At 38.4% G+C, this 23,565-nt stretch overlaps 1 protein-coding gene across 6 annotated transcripts in view; it reads right to left on the bottom strand.

Moving 5' to 3' along the window:
* The window catches only part of Snx14 (sorting nexin 14), a 93,310-nt gene extending 70,310 nt beyond the window's left edge, over positions 1-23,000 (bottom strand). For all 6 annotated transcript variants that reach the window (XM_074078596.1, XM_074078565.1, XM_074078571.1 and 3 more), the window contains exon 1: positions 22,722-23,000. In XM_074078596.1, coding sequence (XP_073934697.1) covers positions 22,722-22,948 — 227 coding nt within the window. In that variant the 5' untranslated portion in view covers positions 22,949-23,000. The remainder of the gene's footprint in view (positions 1-22,721) is intronic.
* Positions 23,001-23,565: the final 565 nt, after the last annotated feature.

Raw genomic sequence — 23,565 nt, 5'->3', positions numbered from 1 at the left:
GCCAATGAAACTGCCCAGTCACCAGGATCTCAGGGCAATTCTACACTTGAGAAACACCCACTTTATGTCTATTTTTTAAAATGCTCTCACTCAGCACTTACAAACAGAACAGTACTGCCTACTCAAAAAACTGCTATGACTTCAGATTGCCTGCAGAATGTCCCTTAAGCCTTTATGGCCCCTTTCACCTTTTCACCTGGTTTCTTCTTCATCTTTTATTTAAACCTTCACTCTAACCACAGAAGCACACCTCACATCCAAATTTTAAAAAATAAATAAATAAACCATTTGTCTGTAAACTAACTCAGTTAGAGATATTCATATGGGAAATTATGAAATTCATGTTCACAGTCATTCCACCAAACTCATTTGAGCCATACATAATTCAGAATTCAGAATTTTTAGGATTCTACAGCAACTATACAATATATATTTTATATGTACACATAAATAAAAAATATAAAATATAAATTTTATTTTATGGGAGCTTAACATTCCCAATGAAATCTCATACAATACACAACTCAGATATTTCCCAACACATGAAAAGGAAGGAAACAGTAAAGGCCAAACAAAAACAGACATAAAGACCAGTGGAATGGAAGACCCAGATATGAAGTGCACAACTACGCCCACTTGATTTTTGAGAAAGGTGCCCAAAACATCAACAACGTTGCTAGAAAAACTGGATACCTGCAGGCAAAAAACTGAAACTAGATCCATGTCTTTCACCCTGTACCAGTATCAACCTTAATATAAAACCTAAAACTTTTTTGGGGGGACGGTACTGGGGTTTGAACTCAGGAACAAGCAACACCTGAAACTCTGAAGCTAGCTCAAGAAACAGCAGAGCATACTAATAGGCATAGGCAATGACTTCCTAAGTAGTATTCAAATGGCTCAGCAACTAAGAGAAAGAATTGATAAATGGAACTGCATGAAACTAAAAAGTTTCTGTACAGCAAAAGAAAAGGTCACCAGATTGAAGAGGCAACCCACAGAATGGGAGAAAACTTTTGCCAGCTATACATCTGACAAGGGATTAATAACCAGATTACACAGGGAGCTCAAAAAACTAAACTCCCCAAAAATCAATGACCCAGTGAAGCAGTTGGCAAATGAACTGAACAGAGATTTTTCAAAGGAAGTCCAAATTGCCAAAAATACATGAAGAAAGGCTCAACATCCCTGGCCATAAAGGAAAAGCAAATCAAAACCATGTTAAGATTCCACTTCATTCCTGTTAGAATGGCTATCATCGAAAACACAACAACAAACATTGGCAAGGTTGTGGGAAAAAAAAGGAACCCTTATAAACTGCTGGTGGGAATGTAAATTAGTACAATCACTTTGGAAAACAGTATGGAGGTCAAAAGAACTAAAAATAGCCAAGCAAGTGCTGGTGGCTCATTCCTATAATTCTAGCTACTCAAAAGTCAGAAATAAAGAGAATTGCAGTTCAAAGTCAGCCTGGGCAAATAGTTCCCTGAGACCCTATTTTGAAAAAACCCATCACAAAAAAAAGGGGCTAGCGAAGTGGCTCAAGGTGTAGGCCCTGCATTCAAATCTCAGTACTGTAAAAACAAAATAAAAAAACCTAAAAGCAGAACTGCCATATAATCCAGCAATAACACTCCTAAGAATATACCTGAAGGAATGCTAGGTCAGGATACAACAGAGACACTTGCACACCGATGTCACTTGCACATCAATGTTTATTGCAGCACTGTTTATAATACTCAACTACAGAAACAACCCAGATGCCCTACAACTGATGAATGAAGAATATATATATATAAATATATATAAATATAAACTCCACTGTATGTATAAAGAAGAATGAAACCATGTGGTTTGAAGGTAAATGGATGCAACTGGAGGACATCATGTTAAGTGAGGACAGGCTCAGAAAGACAAACGTTACATGTTTTCTCTCATAGGAGGAAGACAGACACAATATAAGTAACAAGCAGTATTATAAAAAACAGGTTAGGCTCAGCAAAGGTCACTAAACAGGAGAGGGAGGGTAAAACAAGAAAGTTAAAAAAGTGAATATGGTTGATATACTTCCTATACAAGAATGAATATAGAACTTTTAAACCTGTTGAAATCATCATGAGAAGGGGACTAAGGTAGAAAGGAGAAAAACAGAAGAAATGAACCAATTCTAGTTATAATAATTTCCATACATGGAAATGTCACAATGAAACTCCCTGTACAGCTATCTTAATCAAACAAAAATGTCATTTTTTGACAAAAACAGTGAACAAGAAGGCAAAACAGGTCCTGTTTGGGGGGACTGGTACCAGTGGGAGGGGGGGAGGAATATAAGGAAAGGGTGTAGGAAGGTGAATGTAGTAGAAATATTGTGTACTCATGCAGGTAAATAGAAAAATGAGACCTGTTGAAACTATTCCATGAATAGGGGTAGGGGGAATAAAGGAGAATGATGGTGGGGGTGAATTCAACTATGATATGTTGTAAGAATTTTTGTGAATGTCATAATGTACTCCAGTACAATAATATGATAAAAACTAGGTAGTACATATTCAAGTGTTTACTGTAAAACTCAACTTTGCTGTACATTTGAAGTTTTAGATATGTAACATGGTATTGGGGGAATCCTAAAAAATTAAGGAAATCTGAACACTAAATAGATATTTGATGATGATAATAAATTATTTCACATTACAGTTAATAACAATATATTTCATAACTTATAATTGCTAAGAGTATTTTCACGTTTTGTCACCACACAAAAAATGATAAAAGTGCAAATTAACAAATATGTTAAACAGCTTTATTTTATCATTCTACAATACACAGTAAGCCTACCTTATTTGTACAATTATTACATTTAGTTTTGAGCAAGTATAGTCAAAAAATAAATGAATAAAAGAAATTTCAGAAACAAAAATTTTACATTCATTCCACAAGCGTTGCACAGCTCAGTTGATGCACAGAAGCTTTCAGTCCTGCATCATTGTCAGTTGTGTTTAATTCCCGTGTGATCTGCTATTTCCCTGTCCTGAATTTTGTGAAAAGCTGCCTCCCAAAAAGCAAGGTAAAAGTTATGGCAATCCTTCCAAGTCAAAACGAGAGATGTGTTTAAGTGATAAAGTAAACATTTGAGATATGTGGAAAAACAGCATTTAGTGGAAGTTGGATGGTGCTATAGGAAACATGAATCAAGCATCCACAGTACAGCACTGAACTCCATGCATCCTGAGAATTCCCGGTTTCCTCAGTGTAGGTGTCTTTATGAAAATTTTTTAAAGTGATTTTTAATATAAAGTGATATTGTGAAAGGAAAATAACCCTTATCTTTTAAAGATACATAATGTTTACAGATAAACTATGTCGTGTGGAATTTACTGCAAAATAATCCAGGAGAGAGCTGAAATTTGACTTTGAGGTAGTAACTTTGAAGCCGGGTACTAGGAATATATAGATTTCATTATACTATTCTGTTTTTATTTGGTATATGCTTGAAATTTTCCATAGTAGTTTTTATTGCTGTTTTGGTTTTTTTGTGCTGGGGATGGAACTCAGGGCCTCGTGCAAAGTAAGCACATGCTGTAACACTAAACTACACTCCCAGCCTCTAGAGTTTTTTTTTATATGAGAAAAACATAAACCTAAAATGAGTATATTTGGATCAACTGAGAGCTATTATGAGCTGGCTCACATAAGTGGTTCATGCCTATAATCCCAGCTACTCAGGAGGCAGAGATCAGAAGTCTGCAATCCGAAGGCAGCCCCAGGCAAATAGTTCTGGAGGCCATATCTTCAAAACACACATCACAAGAAAAGAGCTGGTGGAGTGGTGCCAGTGGCAAGAGCTCCTGCATAGCAAGCATGAGGCCCTGAGTTCAAACCCCAGTACCACTGCAAAAAAAAAAAAAAAGAGCTATTAATTTATAGATTGATGTCTATTATGTATAATAAAAACATCAATTCTACCCAGGTTATTTTATCAATTAGATAAAACCTGCATGGTCTTAAATATGTTTGACTGGTTTTATATAAAAGCAGGTATCAATGGATGGAACTGGAGAACATCATTCTGAGTGAGGTTAGCCTGGCCCAAAAGACCAGAAATCATATGTTCTCCCTCATATGTGGACATTAGATCAAGGGCAAACAAAACAATGGGATTGGACTTTGAGCAAATGATAAAAGCAAGAGCACACAAGGGAGGGGTGAGGATAGGTAAGACACCTAAAAAAATTAGCTAGCATTTGTTGCCCTTAACGCAGAGAAACTAAAGCAGATACCTTAAAAGCAACTGAGGCCAATAGGAAAAGGGGACCAGGAACTAAAGAAAAGGATAGATCAAAAAGAATTAACCTAGAAGGTAACAAACACAGGAAATTAATGTGAGTCAACTCCCTGTATAGCTATCCTTATCTCAACCAGCAAAAACCCTTGTTCCTTTCTATTATTGCTTATACTCTCTCTACAACAAAATTAGAAATAAGGGCAAAATAGTTTCTGCTGGGTATTGAGGGGGGTGGAGGGGAGAGGGAGGGAGCAGAGTGGGTGGTAAGGCAGGGGGTGGGGGCAGGGGGGAGAAATGACCCAAGCCTTGTATGCACATATGAATAATAAAATTTAAAAAAATTCTAAAAAAGAAAAAAAAAGCAGGTATCAAATTCCCTTCTCCTTAAATATAGGCAAGACTGGTAACTTTAATCAAAAGACTCTGGCAGAACTGATGCTGCTTGACTTCCAAGATTCGGTCACAAAAAAGACATGGCATCACCTGACCCTCTTTCTCAGGATGCTCACCTTTGTAGACTGGCACCATGTTAGGAGAAAGGCCACGAGGAAACTCCATGTTTTAGCATTCTGCAGTATAGCCCAGGTAGGATCACAACTAACAACATATACCAACTGTGGGTGAAGAAGCCTATAGATTATTCTAGCCTCTAGCTGATGCACAGTGAACAGAGATTAGCTGTATCCACCAACTCCTGCCCAAATTACAATAGGTTGTTGCTTCTTTAAGCCACTAAATTTCGGGGGGTGGTCCATTATACAACATGTAACCAAACAGACACCACAATCAAAATTCCAGCTATATCTTTTGAAAAACTTTAGCATTCATTCTAGAATTCATATGGAAAAATAAGAGCTGAGCCAACTTTGGAAAAGATGGACCAAGAGGGAGGATATGTCCTAGCAGATATTAAGTAAGGCATGCTACAATACTACTGTTAAAATATTTAGTACTATTGTAGGAAGGGAAAAACAGACAAAAGAAGCAACAGAAAGTAAACTTTGAGAACAAAATATATGATAATCTGGAGTCTTGAGTGTTTAGATGCAAAGCCACCTCTGACACTTAATGCAATTTACTTAATCTGACCCTTGTTTTGGTCATATATAAAATGGAAATGATAATAATATGTAATTTGTGCATTGTGACGATGACTAAATCAATTAATAAAAATGCTTAGAACAGTCTGCCCCATATTAATGTATGTAAACCACTTGAAAATTTTGAAAATGATAATTTAAAAAATAATAATAAAGCACAATTAAAAGCAGGCTTCATATATAATGCTACATGTGTATGTTAATATACATAGATACCTATGTATATATAACAATCTCAACTTATATAATAAAATCACAAATTACAGGCAAAAGTGATTCAAATGTTAACAAGTAGTCATCTCTGAACAGTAAATTTGAATGATTTTTAAACATCATGTTTCTCTTTGCGTATTTCTGATTTTTAAAATTTATGTGAGTCAATATTATTTAGAAAACAATAGATTATTGTTAATAATGTTGTTTTAGTGTAATTTCTAAAAGCTTGTGCTTCTCAATCAAAATGGCCTGCCTTGGAGTCCCATTCTGTTACTTACTATAATACTACCAAATTATTAGTAACTCCAAGGTTCGCTTTGCTCATTAACAAAATGGGGCTAGGAACCATCAAGAAATTACAAATTAAACCCACAATGACCTATCATTATACTCTCAATAAAATGGCAAAAATTAATACCAGACAGAACTGGAACTATTTTTGTGGGGTGGGAGTAAATTAGAAAACTGTTGGGTTGTAATTACTAAATTTAACAAAGCATACACTATGACCCAGCACTTCTACTCATGGGCTCATATCCAAAAGAAAAATGCAGGAGGAATTCCAAGACGGCGGCTAGAGCCGGTGCAGAGAATCTCCACTTCACGTTAAACGGAGAAACGACGAGGGCCCCTGGGGCCGCCAGTGGCCGGCGCCCATAAGGCGTGGGAAGACGCGGACCAGGTGAGCTTCGTGGTACCGCGGTTCCCCCACAGACAAGCCTGGGCCAGAGCAGCATAGCCCCCTGGACAGACTGACCTCCACCCGGGAAAAAAAGAGAAACTGAGTACTAAGCAATAAGAACAGTTAAGACACGCTGGAAAGAGGGTGGGGCGCCCTGAGCGCTGAAGATTGGGGGAAGGGAATCCTTCCCGGGACTGTAAATAAATGAGCCGGGCGGGCCGGAGAAGCTCTGGCGGAGCGTGGCGCGCCCAGCAACCAGGAGCGGGACGCTTGTGAGAGGAGGGAAGACCCACTTCCCACATGAACTGTAAACAAACACGCAGGCCTGACAACGCGGGGCAGTGTCACCTTTCCCAGTGCTTGGAAAGGGGAAAGCCTGTAGCAGAGGCCCCCCTCCCCCGCACAGGAGAACTCTGAGCAAACAAAGCCTGTGGGACCAGGTGAGTGCTAAGCTCACCCCAGAGATCTGCATAAATAACGCCGCCAGCTACAGGCTGAGAGCAGCAGGCAGGCAAGACACAGTTGCAGGTACCACTCTCAGAACTGCCTCCAGACGCTTTTTTTTCTTTTTCTCCCTACCTTTGATGAGAGAACAACCGAATTACACCTGCAAGCCGAAAAACTTACTGAAACTGTATTGCATTTGAACTGGGGACACTTGGTGGGACTTTTTTTTTTTTTTTTATCTTCTGTGTGTGTGTGAGTGTAGTTTTGTTCTACTTCATGCATCCCCTTTGATGAGACAACTACAGAACAACATCTGAGGCACCAACTCCAGGACTGGAGATTGAGACGGACATCCAAATTATTAAGACTGAAATTGCATTGCATATAAACTTGGAAGTTTTTTGGTTTTTTGTTTTTTTTTTTTTTTAATTTTCTATTTTCCATTTTATTTTAATTCATTTTTATAAATAGATATTACTTTCATATACTTATTTTTTATTTTTTTTATCTTTGATTTTCAATCCTCTCTCTGTCACTCTATTGTCTGTTCAGCTTACTGTCGATTAGTACACTAACACTCCCTGTTTATACCTTTGAAACTCTCTTGTCTGATACCTTGTTCTGCTTTCTCCCTCTTGTCTGTATATTTGTTTTCCCCTTTTCTTTAACTTCTTGCTTTCCATCTCAGCTCACTCTTCCATTCTCAATATTACCATTGTTATTATTACAAGCTAGAAAATACTTAATTACACACAGTACAGGGACAGTAACAACACCAAGGACAATGACAGGAAGACAGAAAAAACAAGGAAACCAGTTTCCCCACAGCAAAAAATTACTACAGGAACCAGAGGGGAATGAAGAGAACAGAAACTCAGAGCCAGACTCCAACAAAATGAAGATAAACAATGCCAAGGGACCCAATGAAGCCTACAAGAATAATTTAAAAGAAGACATACTACAAGTACTCAATGAGAATTTTATAGAGATGATACTGGATAGGGTCAACCAAAATGTACAGGAGACACTCAAGAAATTCCAAGACAATAAAAATAGAGAATTTGAAAAAGCAAAAGAAGAAATAAAGGAAACCATAGAAGCACTGTATAAGCACCAAAGTGAAAGAGAGAACACAATGAATAAATGGATAAATGAACTCAGGACAAAAATAGACAACAATAAAGAAGAAAACAGCCAGGATATGGAAAACCTCAGAAAAAAGAACGAAACAGAACTGCAAAACAAAACGGAAGGCCAATCCAGCAGAATAGAACAAACAGAAGACAGAATCTCAGAACTTGAAGATGAAATGGTAATTAAAGGAAAAACTGAAGAACTATTAATTAAACAACTCAAGACCTGTGAAAAGAAAATGCAAGAACTCACCGACTCCATCAAAAGACCAAACTTGAGAATCATGGGCATCGAAGAAGGAGAAGAGGTGCAAGCGAAGGGAATGCGTAATATATTCAACAAAATAATAACGGAAAATTTCCCAAATCTAGAGAAAGATATTCCCATACAAATGCAAGAGGCCTCCAGGACACCAAACAGACCAGATCAAAATAGAACTACTCCACGACATATCATCATTAAAACAACAAGTTCAGAAACTAAGGAAAGAATATTGAAGGCTGCAAGAGAGAAAAAACAAGTAACATACAAAGGTAAACCCATCAAAATCACAGCAGACTTCTCAACAGAAACATTAAAAGCAAGAAGAGCGTGAGGTGAGATCTTCCGGGCACTGAATGAAAATAACTTCAACCCCAGGATACTCTACCCAGCAAAGCTATCATTCAAAATAGATGGAGCAATAAAAGTCTTCCATGATAAGCAGAAACTAAAACAATATGTGACCACAAAGCCACCATTACAAAAGATTCTGCAAGGGATCCTGCACACAGAAAGTGACACCCAACTTAACCATGAAAACGCAGGCAGCACCAAACTACAGGATAAGAAAAAGCAAGACAGTAGAGAGTAACATCAAGTTAGGTACACACAATCAAACCTTCAAACAACTAAGATAACTAAATGGCAGGAATCACCACATACCTATCAGTACTAACACTTAATGTTAATGGACTTAATTCACCCATCAAAAGACACCGTTTGACAAAATGGATTAAAAAAGAAGATCCAACAATTTGTTGCTTACAGGAGACTCATCTCACCGACAGAAATAAGCATATGCTTAGGATGAAAGGCTGGAAGAAGATTTACCATGCCAATGGCCCCCGAAAACAGGCAGGAGTAGCAATACTTATCTCTGACAAAGTAGACTTCAAACCTACATTGATCAAACGAGATAAAGAAGGACATTCCATACTAATAAAAGGGGAAATAGACCAAAAGGAAATAATAATCATCAATCTGTACGCACCCAATGTCAACGCACCCAATTTCATCAAACATACCCTGAAAGACCTAAAACCATATATAAACGCCAACACAGTGGTTGTGGGAGACTTTAACACTCCATTATCATCAATAGATAGGTCATCCAAACAAAGAATCAATAAAGAAATCCACGATCTAAAATATGCAATACATCAAGTGGACCTAGTAGATGTCTACAGAACATTTCATCCAACCATCCAACCTCTACACAATATACATTCTTCTCAGCAGCCCATGGATCCTTCTCCAAAATAGATCATATCCTAGGGCACAAAGCAAGCCTCAGCAAATATAAGAAAATAGAAATAATACCATGCATACTATCTGACCACAATGCAGTAAAAGTAGAACTCAACAACAAAAGTAAAGACAAAAAACATGCAAACAGCTGGAAACTAAATAACTCATTACTTAATGAAGAATGGATCATCGATGCAATAAAACAGGAAATTAAAAAGTTCCTAGAAGTCAATGAAAATGAAAACACAACCTACCGGAACCTATGGGACACACCTAAGGCAATCCTGAGAGGAAAGTTTATAGCCATGGGTGCATATATTAAAAAGATTGAAAGATCCCAAATCAATGACCTAATGATACATCTCAAACTCCTAGAAAAACAAGAACAAGCAAATCCCAAAACGAATAGAAGGAGAGAAATAATAAAAATAAGAGCTGAAATCAACGAAATAGAAACCAAAAAAACCATACAAAGAATTAATGAAACAAAAAGTTGGTTCTTTGAAAAAATAAACAAGATCAATAGACCCCTGGCAAACCTGACTAAAATGAGGAGAGAAAAAACCCAAATTAGTAGAATCAGGAATGCAAAAGGGGAGATAACAACAAACACCATGGAAGTCCAGGAAATCATCAGAGACTATTTTGAGAACCTATATTCAAATAAATTTGAAAATCTAAAAGAAATGGACAGATTTCTAGATACATATGATCATCCAAAACTGAACCAAGAAGAAATTAATCACCTGAATACACCTATAACACAAAATGAAATTGAAGCAGCAATCAAGAGTCTCCCCAAAAAGAAAAGTCCAGGACCTGATAGAATTCTCTGCTGAATTCTATCAGACCTTTAAAGAAGAAATGATACCAACCCTGCTTAAACTGTTCCATGAAATAGAAAGGGAAGGAAAACTGCCAAACACATTTTATGAAGCCAGTATTACACTTATCCCAAAACCAGGCAAAGACACCTCCAAAAAGGAGAACTATAGGCCAATCTCCTTAATGAACATTGATGCAAAAATCCTCAACAAAATAATGGCAAATCGAATTCAGCAACACATCAAAAAGATTATTCACCACGACCAGGTAGGCTTCATCCCAGGGATGCAGGGGTGGTTCAACATACGAAAATCAATAAACGTAATAAACCACATTAACAGAAGCAAAGACAAAAACCACTTGATCATCTCAATGGATGCAGAAAAAGCCTTTGATAAGATCCAACATCATTTCATGATAAAAGCTCTAAGAAAACTAGGAATAGAAGGAAAGTTCCTCAACATTATAAAAGCTATAGATGACAAACCTACAGCCAGCATAATACTTAACGGAGAAAAATTACAACCATTCCCTCTAAAATCAGGAACCAGACAAGGATGCCCACTATCTCCACTCCTATTCAACATAGTACTGGAATTCCTAGCCAGAGCAATTAGGCAAGAAGAAGGAATAAAAGGAATACAAATAGGTAAAGAAACTGTCAAAATATCCCTATTTGCAGATGACATGATCCTATACCTTAAAGACCCAAAAAACTCTACTCAGAAGCTTCTAGACATCATCAATAGCTATAGCAAAGAAGCAGGATATAAAATCAACATAGAAAAATCATTAGCATTTCTATACACTAACAATGAGCAAACGGAAAAAGAATGTATGAAAACAATTCCATTTACAATAGCCTCAAAAAAAATCAAATACCTAGGTGTAAATCTAACAAAAGATGTGAAAGACCTCTACAAGGAAAACTATAAGCTTCTGAAGAAAGAGATTGAGGAAGACTATAGAAAGTGGAGAGATCTCCCATGCTCATGGATTGGTAGAATCAACATAGTAAAAATGTCTATACTCCCCAAAGTAATCTACATGTTTAATGCAATTCCCATCAAAATTCCAATGACATTCATCAAAGAGATTGAAAAATCTACTGTGAAATTTATATGGAAACACAAGAGGCCACGAATAGCCAAGGCAATACTCAGTCAAAAGAACAATGCAGGAGGTATCACGATACCTGACTTCAAACTATATTACAAAGCAGTAACAATAAAAACAGCATGGTACTGGCACAAAAACAGACATGAAGACCAGTGGAACAGAATAGAGGATCCAGATATGAAGCCACACAACTATGAGCAACTTATCTTTGACAAAGGAGCTAAAAATATACGATGGAGAAATAGCAGCCTCTTCAACAAAAACTGCTGGGAAAACTGGTTAGCAGTCTGCAAAAAACTGAAACTAGATCCATGTATATCACCCTATACCAAGATTAACTCAAAATGGATCAAGGATCTTAATATCAGACCCCAAACTCTTAAGTTGATACAAGAAAGAGTAGGAAATACTCTGGAGTTAGTAGGTATAGGTAAGAACTTTCTCAATGAAACCCCAGCAGCACAGCAACTAAGAGATAGCATAGATAAATGGGACCTCATAATACTAAAAAGCTTCTGTTCATCAAAAGAAATGGTCTCTAAACTGAAGAGAACACCCACAGAGTGGGAGAAAATATTTGCCAATTATACATCAGACAAAGGACTGATAACCAGAATATACAGGGAACTTAAAAAACTAAATTCTCCCAAAACTAATGAACCAATAAAGAAATGGGCATGTGAACTAAACAGAACTTTCTCAAAAGAAGAAATTCAAATGGCCAGAAAACACATGAAAAAATGCTCACCATCTCTAGCAATAAAGGAAATGCAAATTAAAACCACACTAAGATTCCACCTCACCCCTGTTAGAATAGCCATCATCAGCAACACCACCACCAACAGGTGTTGGCGAGGATGCGGGGAAAAAGGAACCCTCTTACACTGTTGGTGGGAATGTAGACTAGTACAACCACTCTGGAAGAAAATTTGGAGGCTACTTAAAAAGCTGGACATCGATCTACCATTTGATCCAGCAATACCACTCTTGGGGATATACCCAAAAGACTGTTACTCCAGAGGCACCTGCACATCCATGTTTATTGCAGCACTATTCACAATAGCCAAGTTATGGAAACAGCCAAGATGCCCCACCACTGACGAATGGATTAAGAAAATGTGGTATCTATACACAATGGAATTTTAAGCAGCCATGAAGAAGAACGAAATGTTATCATTCGCTGGTAAATGGATGGAATTGGAGAACATCATTCTGAGTGAGGTTAGCCTGGCTCAAAAGACCAAAAATCGTATGTTCTCCCTCATATGTGGACATTAGATCAAGGGCAAACACAACAAGGGGATTGGACTATAAGCACATGATAAAAGCGAGAGCACACAAGGGAGGGGTGAGGATAGGTAAGACACCTAAAAAACTAGCTAGCATTTGTTGCCCTTAATGCAGAGAAACTAAAGCAGATACCTTAAAGCAACTGAGGCCAATAGGAAAAGGGGACCAGGTACTAGAGAAAAGGTTAGATCAAAAAGAATTAACCTAGAAGGTAACACCCACGCACAGGAAATCAATGTGAGTCAATGCCCTGTATAGCTATCTTTATCTCAACCAGCAAAACCCCTTGTTCCTTCCTATTATTGCTTATACTCTCTCTACAACAAAATTAGAGATAAGGGCAAAATAGTTTCTGCTGGGTATTGAGGGGGGGAGCGGGAGGGGGTGGAGTGGGTGGTAACGGAGGGGGTGGGGGCAGGGGGGAGAAATAAACCAAGCCTTGTATGCACATATGAATAATAAAAGAAAAATGAAAAAAAAAATAAAATAAAAAAAAAGAACAGTGTACATACAAAAAAAAAAATAAGAATTACATTGAATCTGTAGATGGTTTCTGGTAGTATGGCCATTTTCACAATATTAAATCTGCCAATCCATAAAAAAAAAAAAAAAAAGAAAGAAAAATGCATACACATCTATCAATATACATATAACAATATCCACAACAGTTATTATTCATAATAGCCCCAAACTCTAAGCCATCCAAATGACCTTCTACGGTTAGAATGTGTAAATAAATTATGTCATATTCCCAGTGGACTACACAATAACAAAAGAAAATGAATTACTAATGTATGCAATATGGATAAATTTCAAAAGCAGAGTTGAGCAAAAGAAACAAAACACAAAGACTATGCAATTATACTTATAAAAAATCAAAAACAAAAGCAAAAGTAATTTATGGTATGAGAAGACAACCTGCTGGGGTGCTACAAATGTTTTATATCTTGACCTGGGCTGTGGTTAAAAATTCATAAAACTATGTAATTATGCATTCTGTACTTTTCTACAAGTTGTACTTCAAGCAAAAAATGGAGGCTAATAGTAGCTATCTTTACAGTGTTGTGAATAAAAATGAGACAAAGCAACAAATGTTCCTAGTGATGGCACATTCTATGTGCTGAGCACCATTTTATGCATTTTCCATGAACTATTCCAGTTAATAACCAAAATAACCACACAATGTAGATACTATTAATTCACATTTTACAAATGAGGGAACTGGAGAGGATTCCAACATGGCGGCTAGAGGGAGGAAGCAGAAAGTGAGCCTCCTATAGTGAAATCTTGGAGACGCTGGAGACACACTTTGCAGGCAAAATCACCGAGAAGAGGCAAAACTTTGACCCCTCCACACCTCCAGCCAACGCAGAGAATCTCCACTTCACGTTAAATGGAGAAACAAGGAGGGCACCCAGGCTGCCAGTCGCCCGCGCCCAGACGGCTTGGGAAGACACGGACAAGTTTTGTTCTACTTCATGCATCCCCTTGATGAGACAACTACAGAACAACATCTGAGGCACCATCTCCAGGATTGGAGACTGATATGGACACCCAAATTATTAAGACTGAAACTTCATTGCATTTGAACTTGGAGGTTTTTTGGTTTTTTGGTTTTTTTTTTAATTTTCTATTTTTCATTTTATTTTTATATACAGATATTTCTTTCATTTACTTATTTTTTATTTTTATTCTTATCTGTATTCTTTTTATTTTTTATTTTCAATCCTCTCTCTGTCTCTCTAAGTCTGTTCAGCTTACTGTCGATTAGTAAACTAACGCTCCCTGTTTATACCTTTGAAACTTTCTTGTGTGATTCCTTGTTCTGTTTTCTCCTTCTTGTCTGTTTGTTTTTCCCTTTTCTTTAACTTCTTGCTTTCCATCCCCACTCACCCTTCCATTCTAAATATTACCATTGTTATTATTACAAGCTAGAAAATATTTAATTGCACACAGTACAGAGACAGTAACAACACCAAAGACAATGACGGGAAGACAGAAAAAACAGGGAAACCAATTTCCCCACAGCAAAAAATTAGTACAGGAACTAGAGAGGAATGAAGAAAACAGATACGCAGATCCAGACTCCGACAAAATGAAGATAAACTATGCTAAAGGACCCAATGAAGCCCACAAGAATAATTTAAAAGAAGACATACTACAGGTACTCAATGAGAATTTTATAGAGATGATACTGGATAGGGTCAACCAAAATGTACAGGAGACACTCAACAAATTCCAAGACAACAAAAATAGAGAATTTGAAAAAGCAAAAGAAGAAATAAAGGAAACCATAGAAGCACTGTATAAACACCAAAGTGAAACAGAGAACACGATGAATAAACAGATAAATGAACTCAGGACAAAAATAGACAACATTAAAGAAGAAACCAGCCAGGATATGGAAAACCTCAGAAAAAAGAACGAAACAGAACTGCAAAACAAAACGGAAGGCCAATCCAGCAGAACAGAACAAACAGAAGACAGAATCTCAGAACTTGAAGATGAAATGGTAATTAAAGGAAAAACCGAAGAACTATTAATTAAACAACTCAAGACCTGTGAAAAGAAAATGCAAGAACTCACTGGCTCCATCAAAAGACCAAAGTTGAGAATCACGGGCATAGAAGAAGGAGAAGAGGTGCAAGCGAAGGGAATGCGTAATATATTCAACAAAATAATAACGGAAAATTTCCCAAATCTAGAGAAAGATATTCCCATACAAATGCAAGAGGCCTCCAGGAAACCAAACAGACCAGATCAAAATAGAACTACCCCACGACATATCATGATTAAAACAACAAGTTCAGAAACTAGGGAAAGAATATTGAAGGCTGTAAGAGAGAAAAAACAAAGGTAAACCCATCAAAACCACAGCAGACATCTCAACAGAAACATTAAAAGCAAGAAGAGCGTGGGGTGAGATCTTCCGGGCACTGAATGAAAATAACTTCAACCCCAGGATACTCTACCCAGCAAAGCTATCATTCAAAATAGATGGAGCAATAAAAGTCTTCCATGATAAGCAGAAACTAAAACAATATGTGACCACAAAGCCACCACTACAAAAGATTCTTCAAGGGATTCTGCACACAGAAAGTGAAACCCAACTTAACCATGAAAAGACAGGCAGCACCAAACCACAGGAAAAGAAAAAGCAAGACAGTAGAGAGTAACATCAAGTTAGGTACACACAATCAAACCTTCAAACAACTAAGACAACTAAATGACAGGAATCACCACATACCTATCAGTACTAACACTTAATGTTAACGGATTTAATTCACCCATCAAAAGGCACAGCTTGACGAAATCGATTAAAAGGGAAGATCCAACAATTTGTTGCTTACAGGAGACCCATCTCACTGACAGAAATAAGCACAGGCTTAGGATGAAAGACTGGAAGAAGATTTACCAAGCCAATGGCCCCCGAAAACAGGCAGGAGTAGCAATACTTATCTCTGACAAAGTAGACTTCAAACCTACATTGATCAAACGAGATAAAGAAGGACATTCCATACTAATAAAATGGGAAATAGACCAAAAGAAAATAATAATCATCAACCTGTATGCACCCAATGTCAACGCACCCAATTTCATCAAACATACCCTGAAAGACCTAAAAGCATATATTAATGTCAACACAGTGGTTGTGGGACACGTTAACACCCCATTATCATCAATAGATAGGTCATCCAAACAAAAAATTAATAAAAAAATCCAAGATCTAAAACATACAATAGATCAAATGGACCAAATTGCTGTCTACAGAACATTTCATCCAACTTCTACATAATATACATTCTTCCCAGCAGCCCATAGAACCTTCTCCAAAATAGATCATATCCTAGGGCACAAAGCAAGCCTCAGCAAATATAAGAAAACAGAAATTATACCGTGCATACTATCTGATCACAATACAGTAAAAGTAGAACTCAACAACAAAAGTAAAGACAAAAAACATGCAAACAGCTGGAAACTAAATAACTCATTACTTAATGAACAATGCATCATCGATGAAATAAAAGAGGAAATTAAAAAGTTCTTGGAAGTCAATGAAAATGAAAACACAACCTACCGGAACCTATGAGACACAGCAAAGGCAGTCCTGAGAGGAAAGTTTATAGCCATGAGTGCATATATTAAAAAGACTGAAAGATCCCAAATCAATGACCTAATGATACATCTCAAACTCCTAGAAAAACAAGAACAAGCAAATCCCAAAACGAATAGGAGAGAAATAATAAAAATAAGAGCTGAAATCAACGAAATAGAAATCAAAAAAACCATACAAAGAATTAATGAAACAAAAACTTGGTTCTTTGAAAAAATAAACAAGATCGATAGACTCCTGGCAAACCTGACTAAAATGAGGAGAGAAAAACCCAAATTAGTAGAATCAGGAATGCAAAAGGGGAGATAACAACAAACATCATGGAAGTCCAGGAAATCATCAGAGACTACTTCGAGAACCTATATTCAAATGAATTTGAAAATCTTAAAGAAATGGACAGCTTTCTAGATACATATCATCATCCAAAACTGAACCAAGAGGAAATTAATCACCTGAATACACCTATAACACAAAATGAAATTGAAGCAGCAATCAAGAGTCTCCCCAAAAAGAAAAGTCCAGGACCTGATAGAATTCTCTGCTGAATTCTATCAGACCTTTAAAGAAGAACTGATACCAACCCTCCTTAAACTGTTCCATGAAATAGAAAGGGAAGGAAAACTGCCTAACACATTTTATGAAGCCAGTATTATACTTATCCCAAAACCAGGCAAAGATACCTCCAAAAAGGAGAACTATAGGCCAATCTCCTTAATGAACATTGATGCAAAAATCCTCAACAAAATAATGGCAAACCAAATGCAACAACACATCAAAAAGATTATTCACCATGACCAAGTAGGCTTCATCCCAGGAACGCAGGGGTGGTTCAACATACGAAAATCAATAAACATAATAAACCACATTAACAGAAGCAAAGACAAAAACCACTTGATCATCTCAATGGATGCAGAAAAAGCCTTTGATAAGATCCAACACCATTTCATGATAAAAGCTCTAAGATAACTAGGAATAGAAGGAAAGTACCTCAACATTATAAAAGCTATAGATGACAAACCTACAGCCAGCATTATACTTAAAGGAGAAAAACTGAAACCATTCCCTCTAAAATCAGGAACCAGACAAGGATGCCCACTATCTCCACTCCTATTCAACATAGTACTGGAATTCCTAGCCAGAGCAATTAGGCAAGAAGAAGGAATAAAAGGAATACAAATAGGTAAAGAAACTGTCAAAATATCCCTATTTGCAGACGACATGATCCTATACCTTAAAGACCCAAAAAACTCTACTCAGAAGCTTCTAGACATCATCAATAGCTATAGCAAGGTAGCAGGATATAAAATCAACATAGAAAAATCATTAGCATTTCTATATACTAACAATGAGCAAACGGGAAAAGAATGTATGAAAACAATTCCATTTACAATAGCCTCAAAAAAAAATCAAATACCTAGGTGTAAACCTAACAAAAGATGTGAAAGACCTCTACAAGGAAAACTATACACTTCTGAAGAAAGAGACTGAGGAAGACTATAGAAAGTGGAGAGATCTCCCATGCTCATGGATTGGTAGAATCAACAGAGTAAAAATGTCTATACTCCCCAAAGTAATCTACATGTTTAATGCAATTCCTATCAAAATTCCAATGACATTCATTAAAGAGATTGAAAAATGTACCGTGAAATTTATATGGAAACACAAGAGGCCATGAATAGCCAAGGCAATACTCAGTCAAAAGAACAATGCTGGAGGTATCACAATACCTGACTTCAAACTATATTACAAAGCAATAACAATAAAAACAGCATGGTACTGGCACAAAAACAGACATGAAGACCAGTGGAACAGAATAGAGGACCCAGATATGAAGCCACACAACTATAACCAACTTGTCTTTGACAAAGGAGCTAAAAATATACGATGGAGAAATAGCAGCCTCTTCAACAAAAACTGCTGGGAAAACTGGTTAGCAATCTGCAAAAATTGAAGTATATATGGAAAATATATGAAATTATATATATGAAATATATATGGAAATTAGATCCATGTATATCACCCTATACCAATATTAACTCAAAATGGATCAAGGATCTTAATATCAGACCACAAACTCTAAAGCTGATACAGGAAAGAGTAGGAAATACTCTGGAGTTAGTAGGTGTAGGTAAGAACTTTCTCAACGAAACCCCAGCAGCACAGCAACTAAGATATAGCATAGATAAATGGGACCTCATAAAGCTAAAAAGCACTGTTCATCAAAAGAAATGGTCTCTAAATTGAAGAGAATACCCAGAGTGGGAGAAAATATTTGCCAGCTACACATCAGACAAAGGACTGATAACCAGAATATTTAGGGAACTTAAAAAACTAAATTCTCTCAAAACTAATGAACCAATAAAGAAATGGGCAAGTGAACTAAACAGAACTTTCTCAAAAGAAGAAATTCTAATGGCCAAAAAACACATGAAAAAATGCTCACCATCTCTAGCAATAAAGGAAATGCAAATTAAAACCACACTAAGATTCCCTGTTAGAATAGCCATCGTTAGCAACACCAACAACAGGTGTTGGCGAGGATGGGGGGGAAAAAGGAACCCTCTTACACTGTTGGTGGGAATGTAAACTAGTACAACCACTCTGGAAAAAAAATTGGAGGCTTCTTAAAAAGCTAGACATTGATCTACCATTTGATCCAGCAATACCACTCTTGGGGATATACCCAAAAGACTGTGACACAGGTTCCTCCAGAGGCACCTGCACACCCATGTTTATTGCGGCACTATTCACAATAGCCAAGTTATGGAAACAGCCAAGATGCCCCACTACTGACAAATGGATTAAGAAAATGTGGTATCTATACACAATGTAATTTTATGCAGCCATGAAGAAGAATGAAATGTTATCATTCGCTGGTAAATGAACGGAATTGGAGAACATCATTCTGAGTGAGGTTAGCCTGGCCCAAAAGACCAAAAATCATGTGTTCTCCCTCATATGCGGGCATTAGATTAAGGGCAAACACAACAAGGAGATTGGACTTTGAGCACATGATAAAAGCAAGAGCACACAAGGGAGGGGTGAGGATGGGTAAGACACCTAAAAATTTAGCTAGCGTTTGTTGCCCTTAATGCAGAGAAACTAAAGCAGATACCTTAAAGCAACTGAGGCCAATAGGAAAAGGGGACCAGGAACTAGAGAAAAGGTTAGATCAAAAAGAATTAACCTAGAAGGTAACACACACGCACAGGAAATTAATGTGAGTCAATGCCCTGTATAGCTATCCTTATCTCAACCAGCAAAAACCCTTGTTCCTTCCTATTATTGCTTATACTCTCTCTACAACAAAATTAGAGATAAGGGCAAAGTAGTTTCTGATGGGTATTGAGGGAGGGGGCAGAGTGGGTGGTAAGGGAGGGGTGGGGGCAGGGGGGAGAAATGACCCAAGCCTTGTATGCACATATGAATAATTAAATACAAAAAAAAAATGAGGGAACTGTACAAATGAACGATAACTCAGCCAAAGCCACAACTGGTAAATAGAGAAACCATAATCAAATTCTTGCAGTCAATGTTCAGATTCAAAACTTTCAACCACACAATAAATTGCCTCGAAAATTAATGAAAACTCAACACAGAAACTGGGCAAATAAGACAGCTATTATCATTAGCTAATATTAGCTATTATTATTACCATTACCATTACTAGAATTAACTTTAAGTATTCATTATAACACTGAAATTTAACACTGTAAATGACAAATGAATAAACCTACATAGTTGTATTTATACTCTTATCCATAAATATTATAAAATAAGTACATAATTTCAAATATGTAAAGTATGTTACTCTTACAAACATCCAAAGGTAATATCTATTTATCTTTGCACAAATAAGATTCATAATTTTGATTCGTATTTAAAGAAAAATGTATACAGTGAATAATACCTTGAAAAATATTTAGGAGTTAAAAGTTTCAAGACTATACAAGAAAAAAAAATTTCAAAAACTAATATTAAGGGCTGGTGGAGTGGCTCAAGCGGCAGAGCACCTGTCTAGTGAGAGTTAGGCCCTGAGTTCAAACTCTAGTATCATCAAAATCAAAATTTCTTTTTAAGTTATTTCTAAATTTTAACTGGGAAAATGTCTCCGTAGAAACCACTTATATATAAAGTATTTATTGAACAGATCATTCCATTTCTTCTAATTTCATCCTTATGTCCCAATGACTTTTATCCATCTATTTATATACACATACATAATTTTTTTAAATTTCAGAATAGATGTACCTAGTACTCCCCACTCCCAGAAGGGACCAGGTTTTCTTGTATAATCTTCTAGAGAAAGTGTAAGCACACACAAGCATATATGCATATATATGCATATACATGAACGTATGTATGTATTTGAAAGAAAAGCACACATAGACACTAAAAAGTACATTACATAAACTATTCTACACCTTCCCAAATTTTTTCCTGGAAAGATACTGAACTATTCTTTTATTCAAAAACAGTTCTATGATGCTTAAGGTCTCTTTAATTAATTACTACAGTAACAAATAGAAAATATCAAAAAGCATGCAAAAAACAATTTCACTCATAATTCTAATCCCTCAAATTTATGTGTTTCCTCCCTTCATTGTATAATACACATTCATGGTACAGGCTACATGGAATACAGAACAGATGACGTCCGGTGACTTTTTTTGGTGGTACTGGGGTTTGAATTCAGGGCCTCATGCTTGCTAGGCAGGCACTCTACCACTTGAGTTAATTCTATCAGCCCTTTTTGTGTTGGGTACTTTTCTAGATAGGGTCTTGGGAACTATTTGTCCAGGCTGGCTTCTAATTACGATCCTCTGGATCCCTGCCTCCTGAGTGCCTAGGATTACAGGCGTGAGTCCCTGGCGCCGGGCATCCTGTGATTTCTCAGGAACACATAACATTAGATGCTATGACTTCACAAGTTAACGACCTCAGAATTCTAGTTCAACTTACTCCTACTCCATGGTTGTTCTACCCTGGAGACTTAAGCTGACTCAGTTCCCTAGAAATATAGAAAAGAATGCTTGGACACGACTTAATAATCACATAAAGTTTACATTTTTTTCACACTGAACCTGTTAGTCTAGCTTGAAATACCTCCCACAGGACAGAAAGGTAAGTAATTACCTACTCTGCTAAGGATCCCACTTCCACACTCATAAAATCAAACGCCTCACCACCACAATCCAGTCACACTGCTTTGTAGGATAGGATACCAATCGCTTTTTAAGTTCAATTGTTACTTAAACCCAGAATCAACAAAGCAAATATAGTAAGAAAGAAACCCAACTTCTGCATACTGGCAGCAAATGCTGCAAAACCAAGTTCAAGTCCTTGGGCATTCCTGCCCTCTGCTATCGTGGGGGATCAACTACCTCGAGATAGAGCAAGAATGGTGTCATGTCCAAATATCAGTGAAAACAGCATGGAGATGTTTTAAAGTACAGTTCTACTATGTACAGCACTGATATCATTTCTTGAAATGGCAAGACCAAGGAAACCTACCAGTTTCTTTTGATCTCAAAATGTCAATTTAACTCACCAATTGTAACTTTTCCTAATATTTCAGTTTCTTTCTAAAAAAAATTTTTTTTAAATCATCCTCTTTAGGCGTATCTTATAGATACTGCGATGTGTGTGCAGGCGCCGGGGCTTCTGCCTGGAGCTGCAGCTGAAACAGGACCTTGAACCCTTGACAGTCAGTCTCAGAGAACTGAGCTGGCCCAACTGATGTCACAGTTTGAACCACACTAACAGGAACGGTCTGGACTTGGGGAAAGGGCAGAGAAGCAGGTCAGGTTCTAACCAGGTAGCTTTGGAGAGGGGACTGTCTCCGCGACGGGTAGCCTACGCCCCCGACCGTCCGCCGCACTTCCGGGCTCGGGCCGGCGGGGCCCGAGCTCGGCGTCGCCCGCGGCTCGCATCAGCTCTGGCCCGCAGCCCCCGTCCCCGGAGGCCTGCATACGGCTCACCCGTCCGCGGCCGCGGCCGTACCTGCTGAGAAGCAGCGAAGCAACGCTGAGGCACAGCAGCAGGAAGCAGAAGAGAGGGTACTGACGACAGATCTCGCGTCCTACGTCCAGCCGCAGCCGCTGCTTCAGTCTCTCCCCCATCGCCCGCAGCCAAGGCACCATCTTCTTCCGCGCGGCCGAGGCCGAGGTGGAGGAGACCCTCGCCGGCCTTTCTTGCCAGTGCCTGGCCGCCCGGCGGCGGACCCACATACCGCCACCGGCGGACAGGCGCGGCCAGCTGCAGTCGCCTAGGCCCCGCCCGCGGCCCCCGCTGCGCTTGCGCAGCCACCGCCCCCGCCGGCCGGAGGGACGGTCGCACGACGTGCCCGAGGTCGCCACCCCAGGGTCCCTAGCGTCATACGGCTCAGCCCCCCTATCAGATCCCATGCTTCCGCGACCAGCTTTTAGGAAACCGACTGGCAGCCTAGAATGCGGTAACCTCCTGTAGCGCGGACAAGAAGGTTATTACCGAGCACCGCGGACTACTTAAGTCCCCTGCAGCCGCTACCCGCGGCGCCCGGGGCTCGCGAAGCCCGCTGGGAACTGTAGTCAGCGAGGCGAGCCCTGCCCGCGATGGGGAGCGGCTTGGGGTCCTCCCCGCCGCGCTCCAGCTTCCCAGCTCCCGGGGCCGCAGGCCCGAGCCCCAGGCGACACGCAGGAGAGAGGAAGGAGCGGCGCCCTGCGGATACGGGAGTAGCCAAACCGCCCAGCCCGCTACCACTGGAGAGCGCTCCTTTTGTGCTTCACTGGCAAGGGGCAGCTCAGTTCACAACACCCCGGATCTCACCTAAACCCAAGTGTTGGACTAGAAGCCCGTGTTCTTAATC

The sequence above is a fragment of the Castor canadensis genome, chromosome 1 (assembly GCF_047511655.1).
Source record: "Castor canadensis chromosome 1, mCasCan1.hap1v2, whole genome shotgun sequence".
NCBI lineage: Eukaryota > Metazoa > Chordata > Mammalia > Rodentia > Castoridae > Castor > Castor canadensis.
Note: the sequence above shows the minus strand (reverse complement) of the source record. Positions and strands in the feature narration are given on the sequence as shown.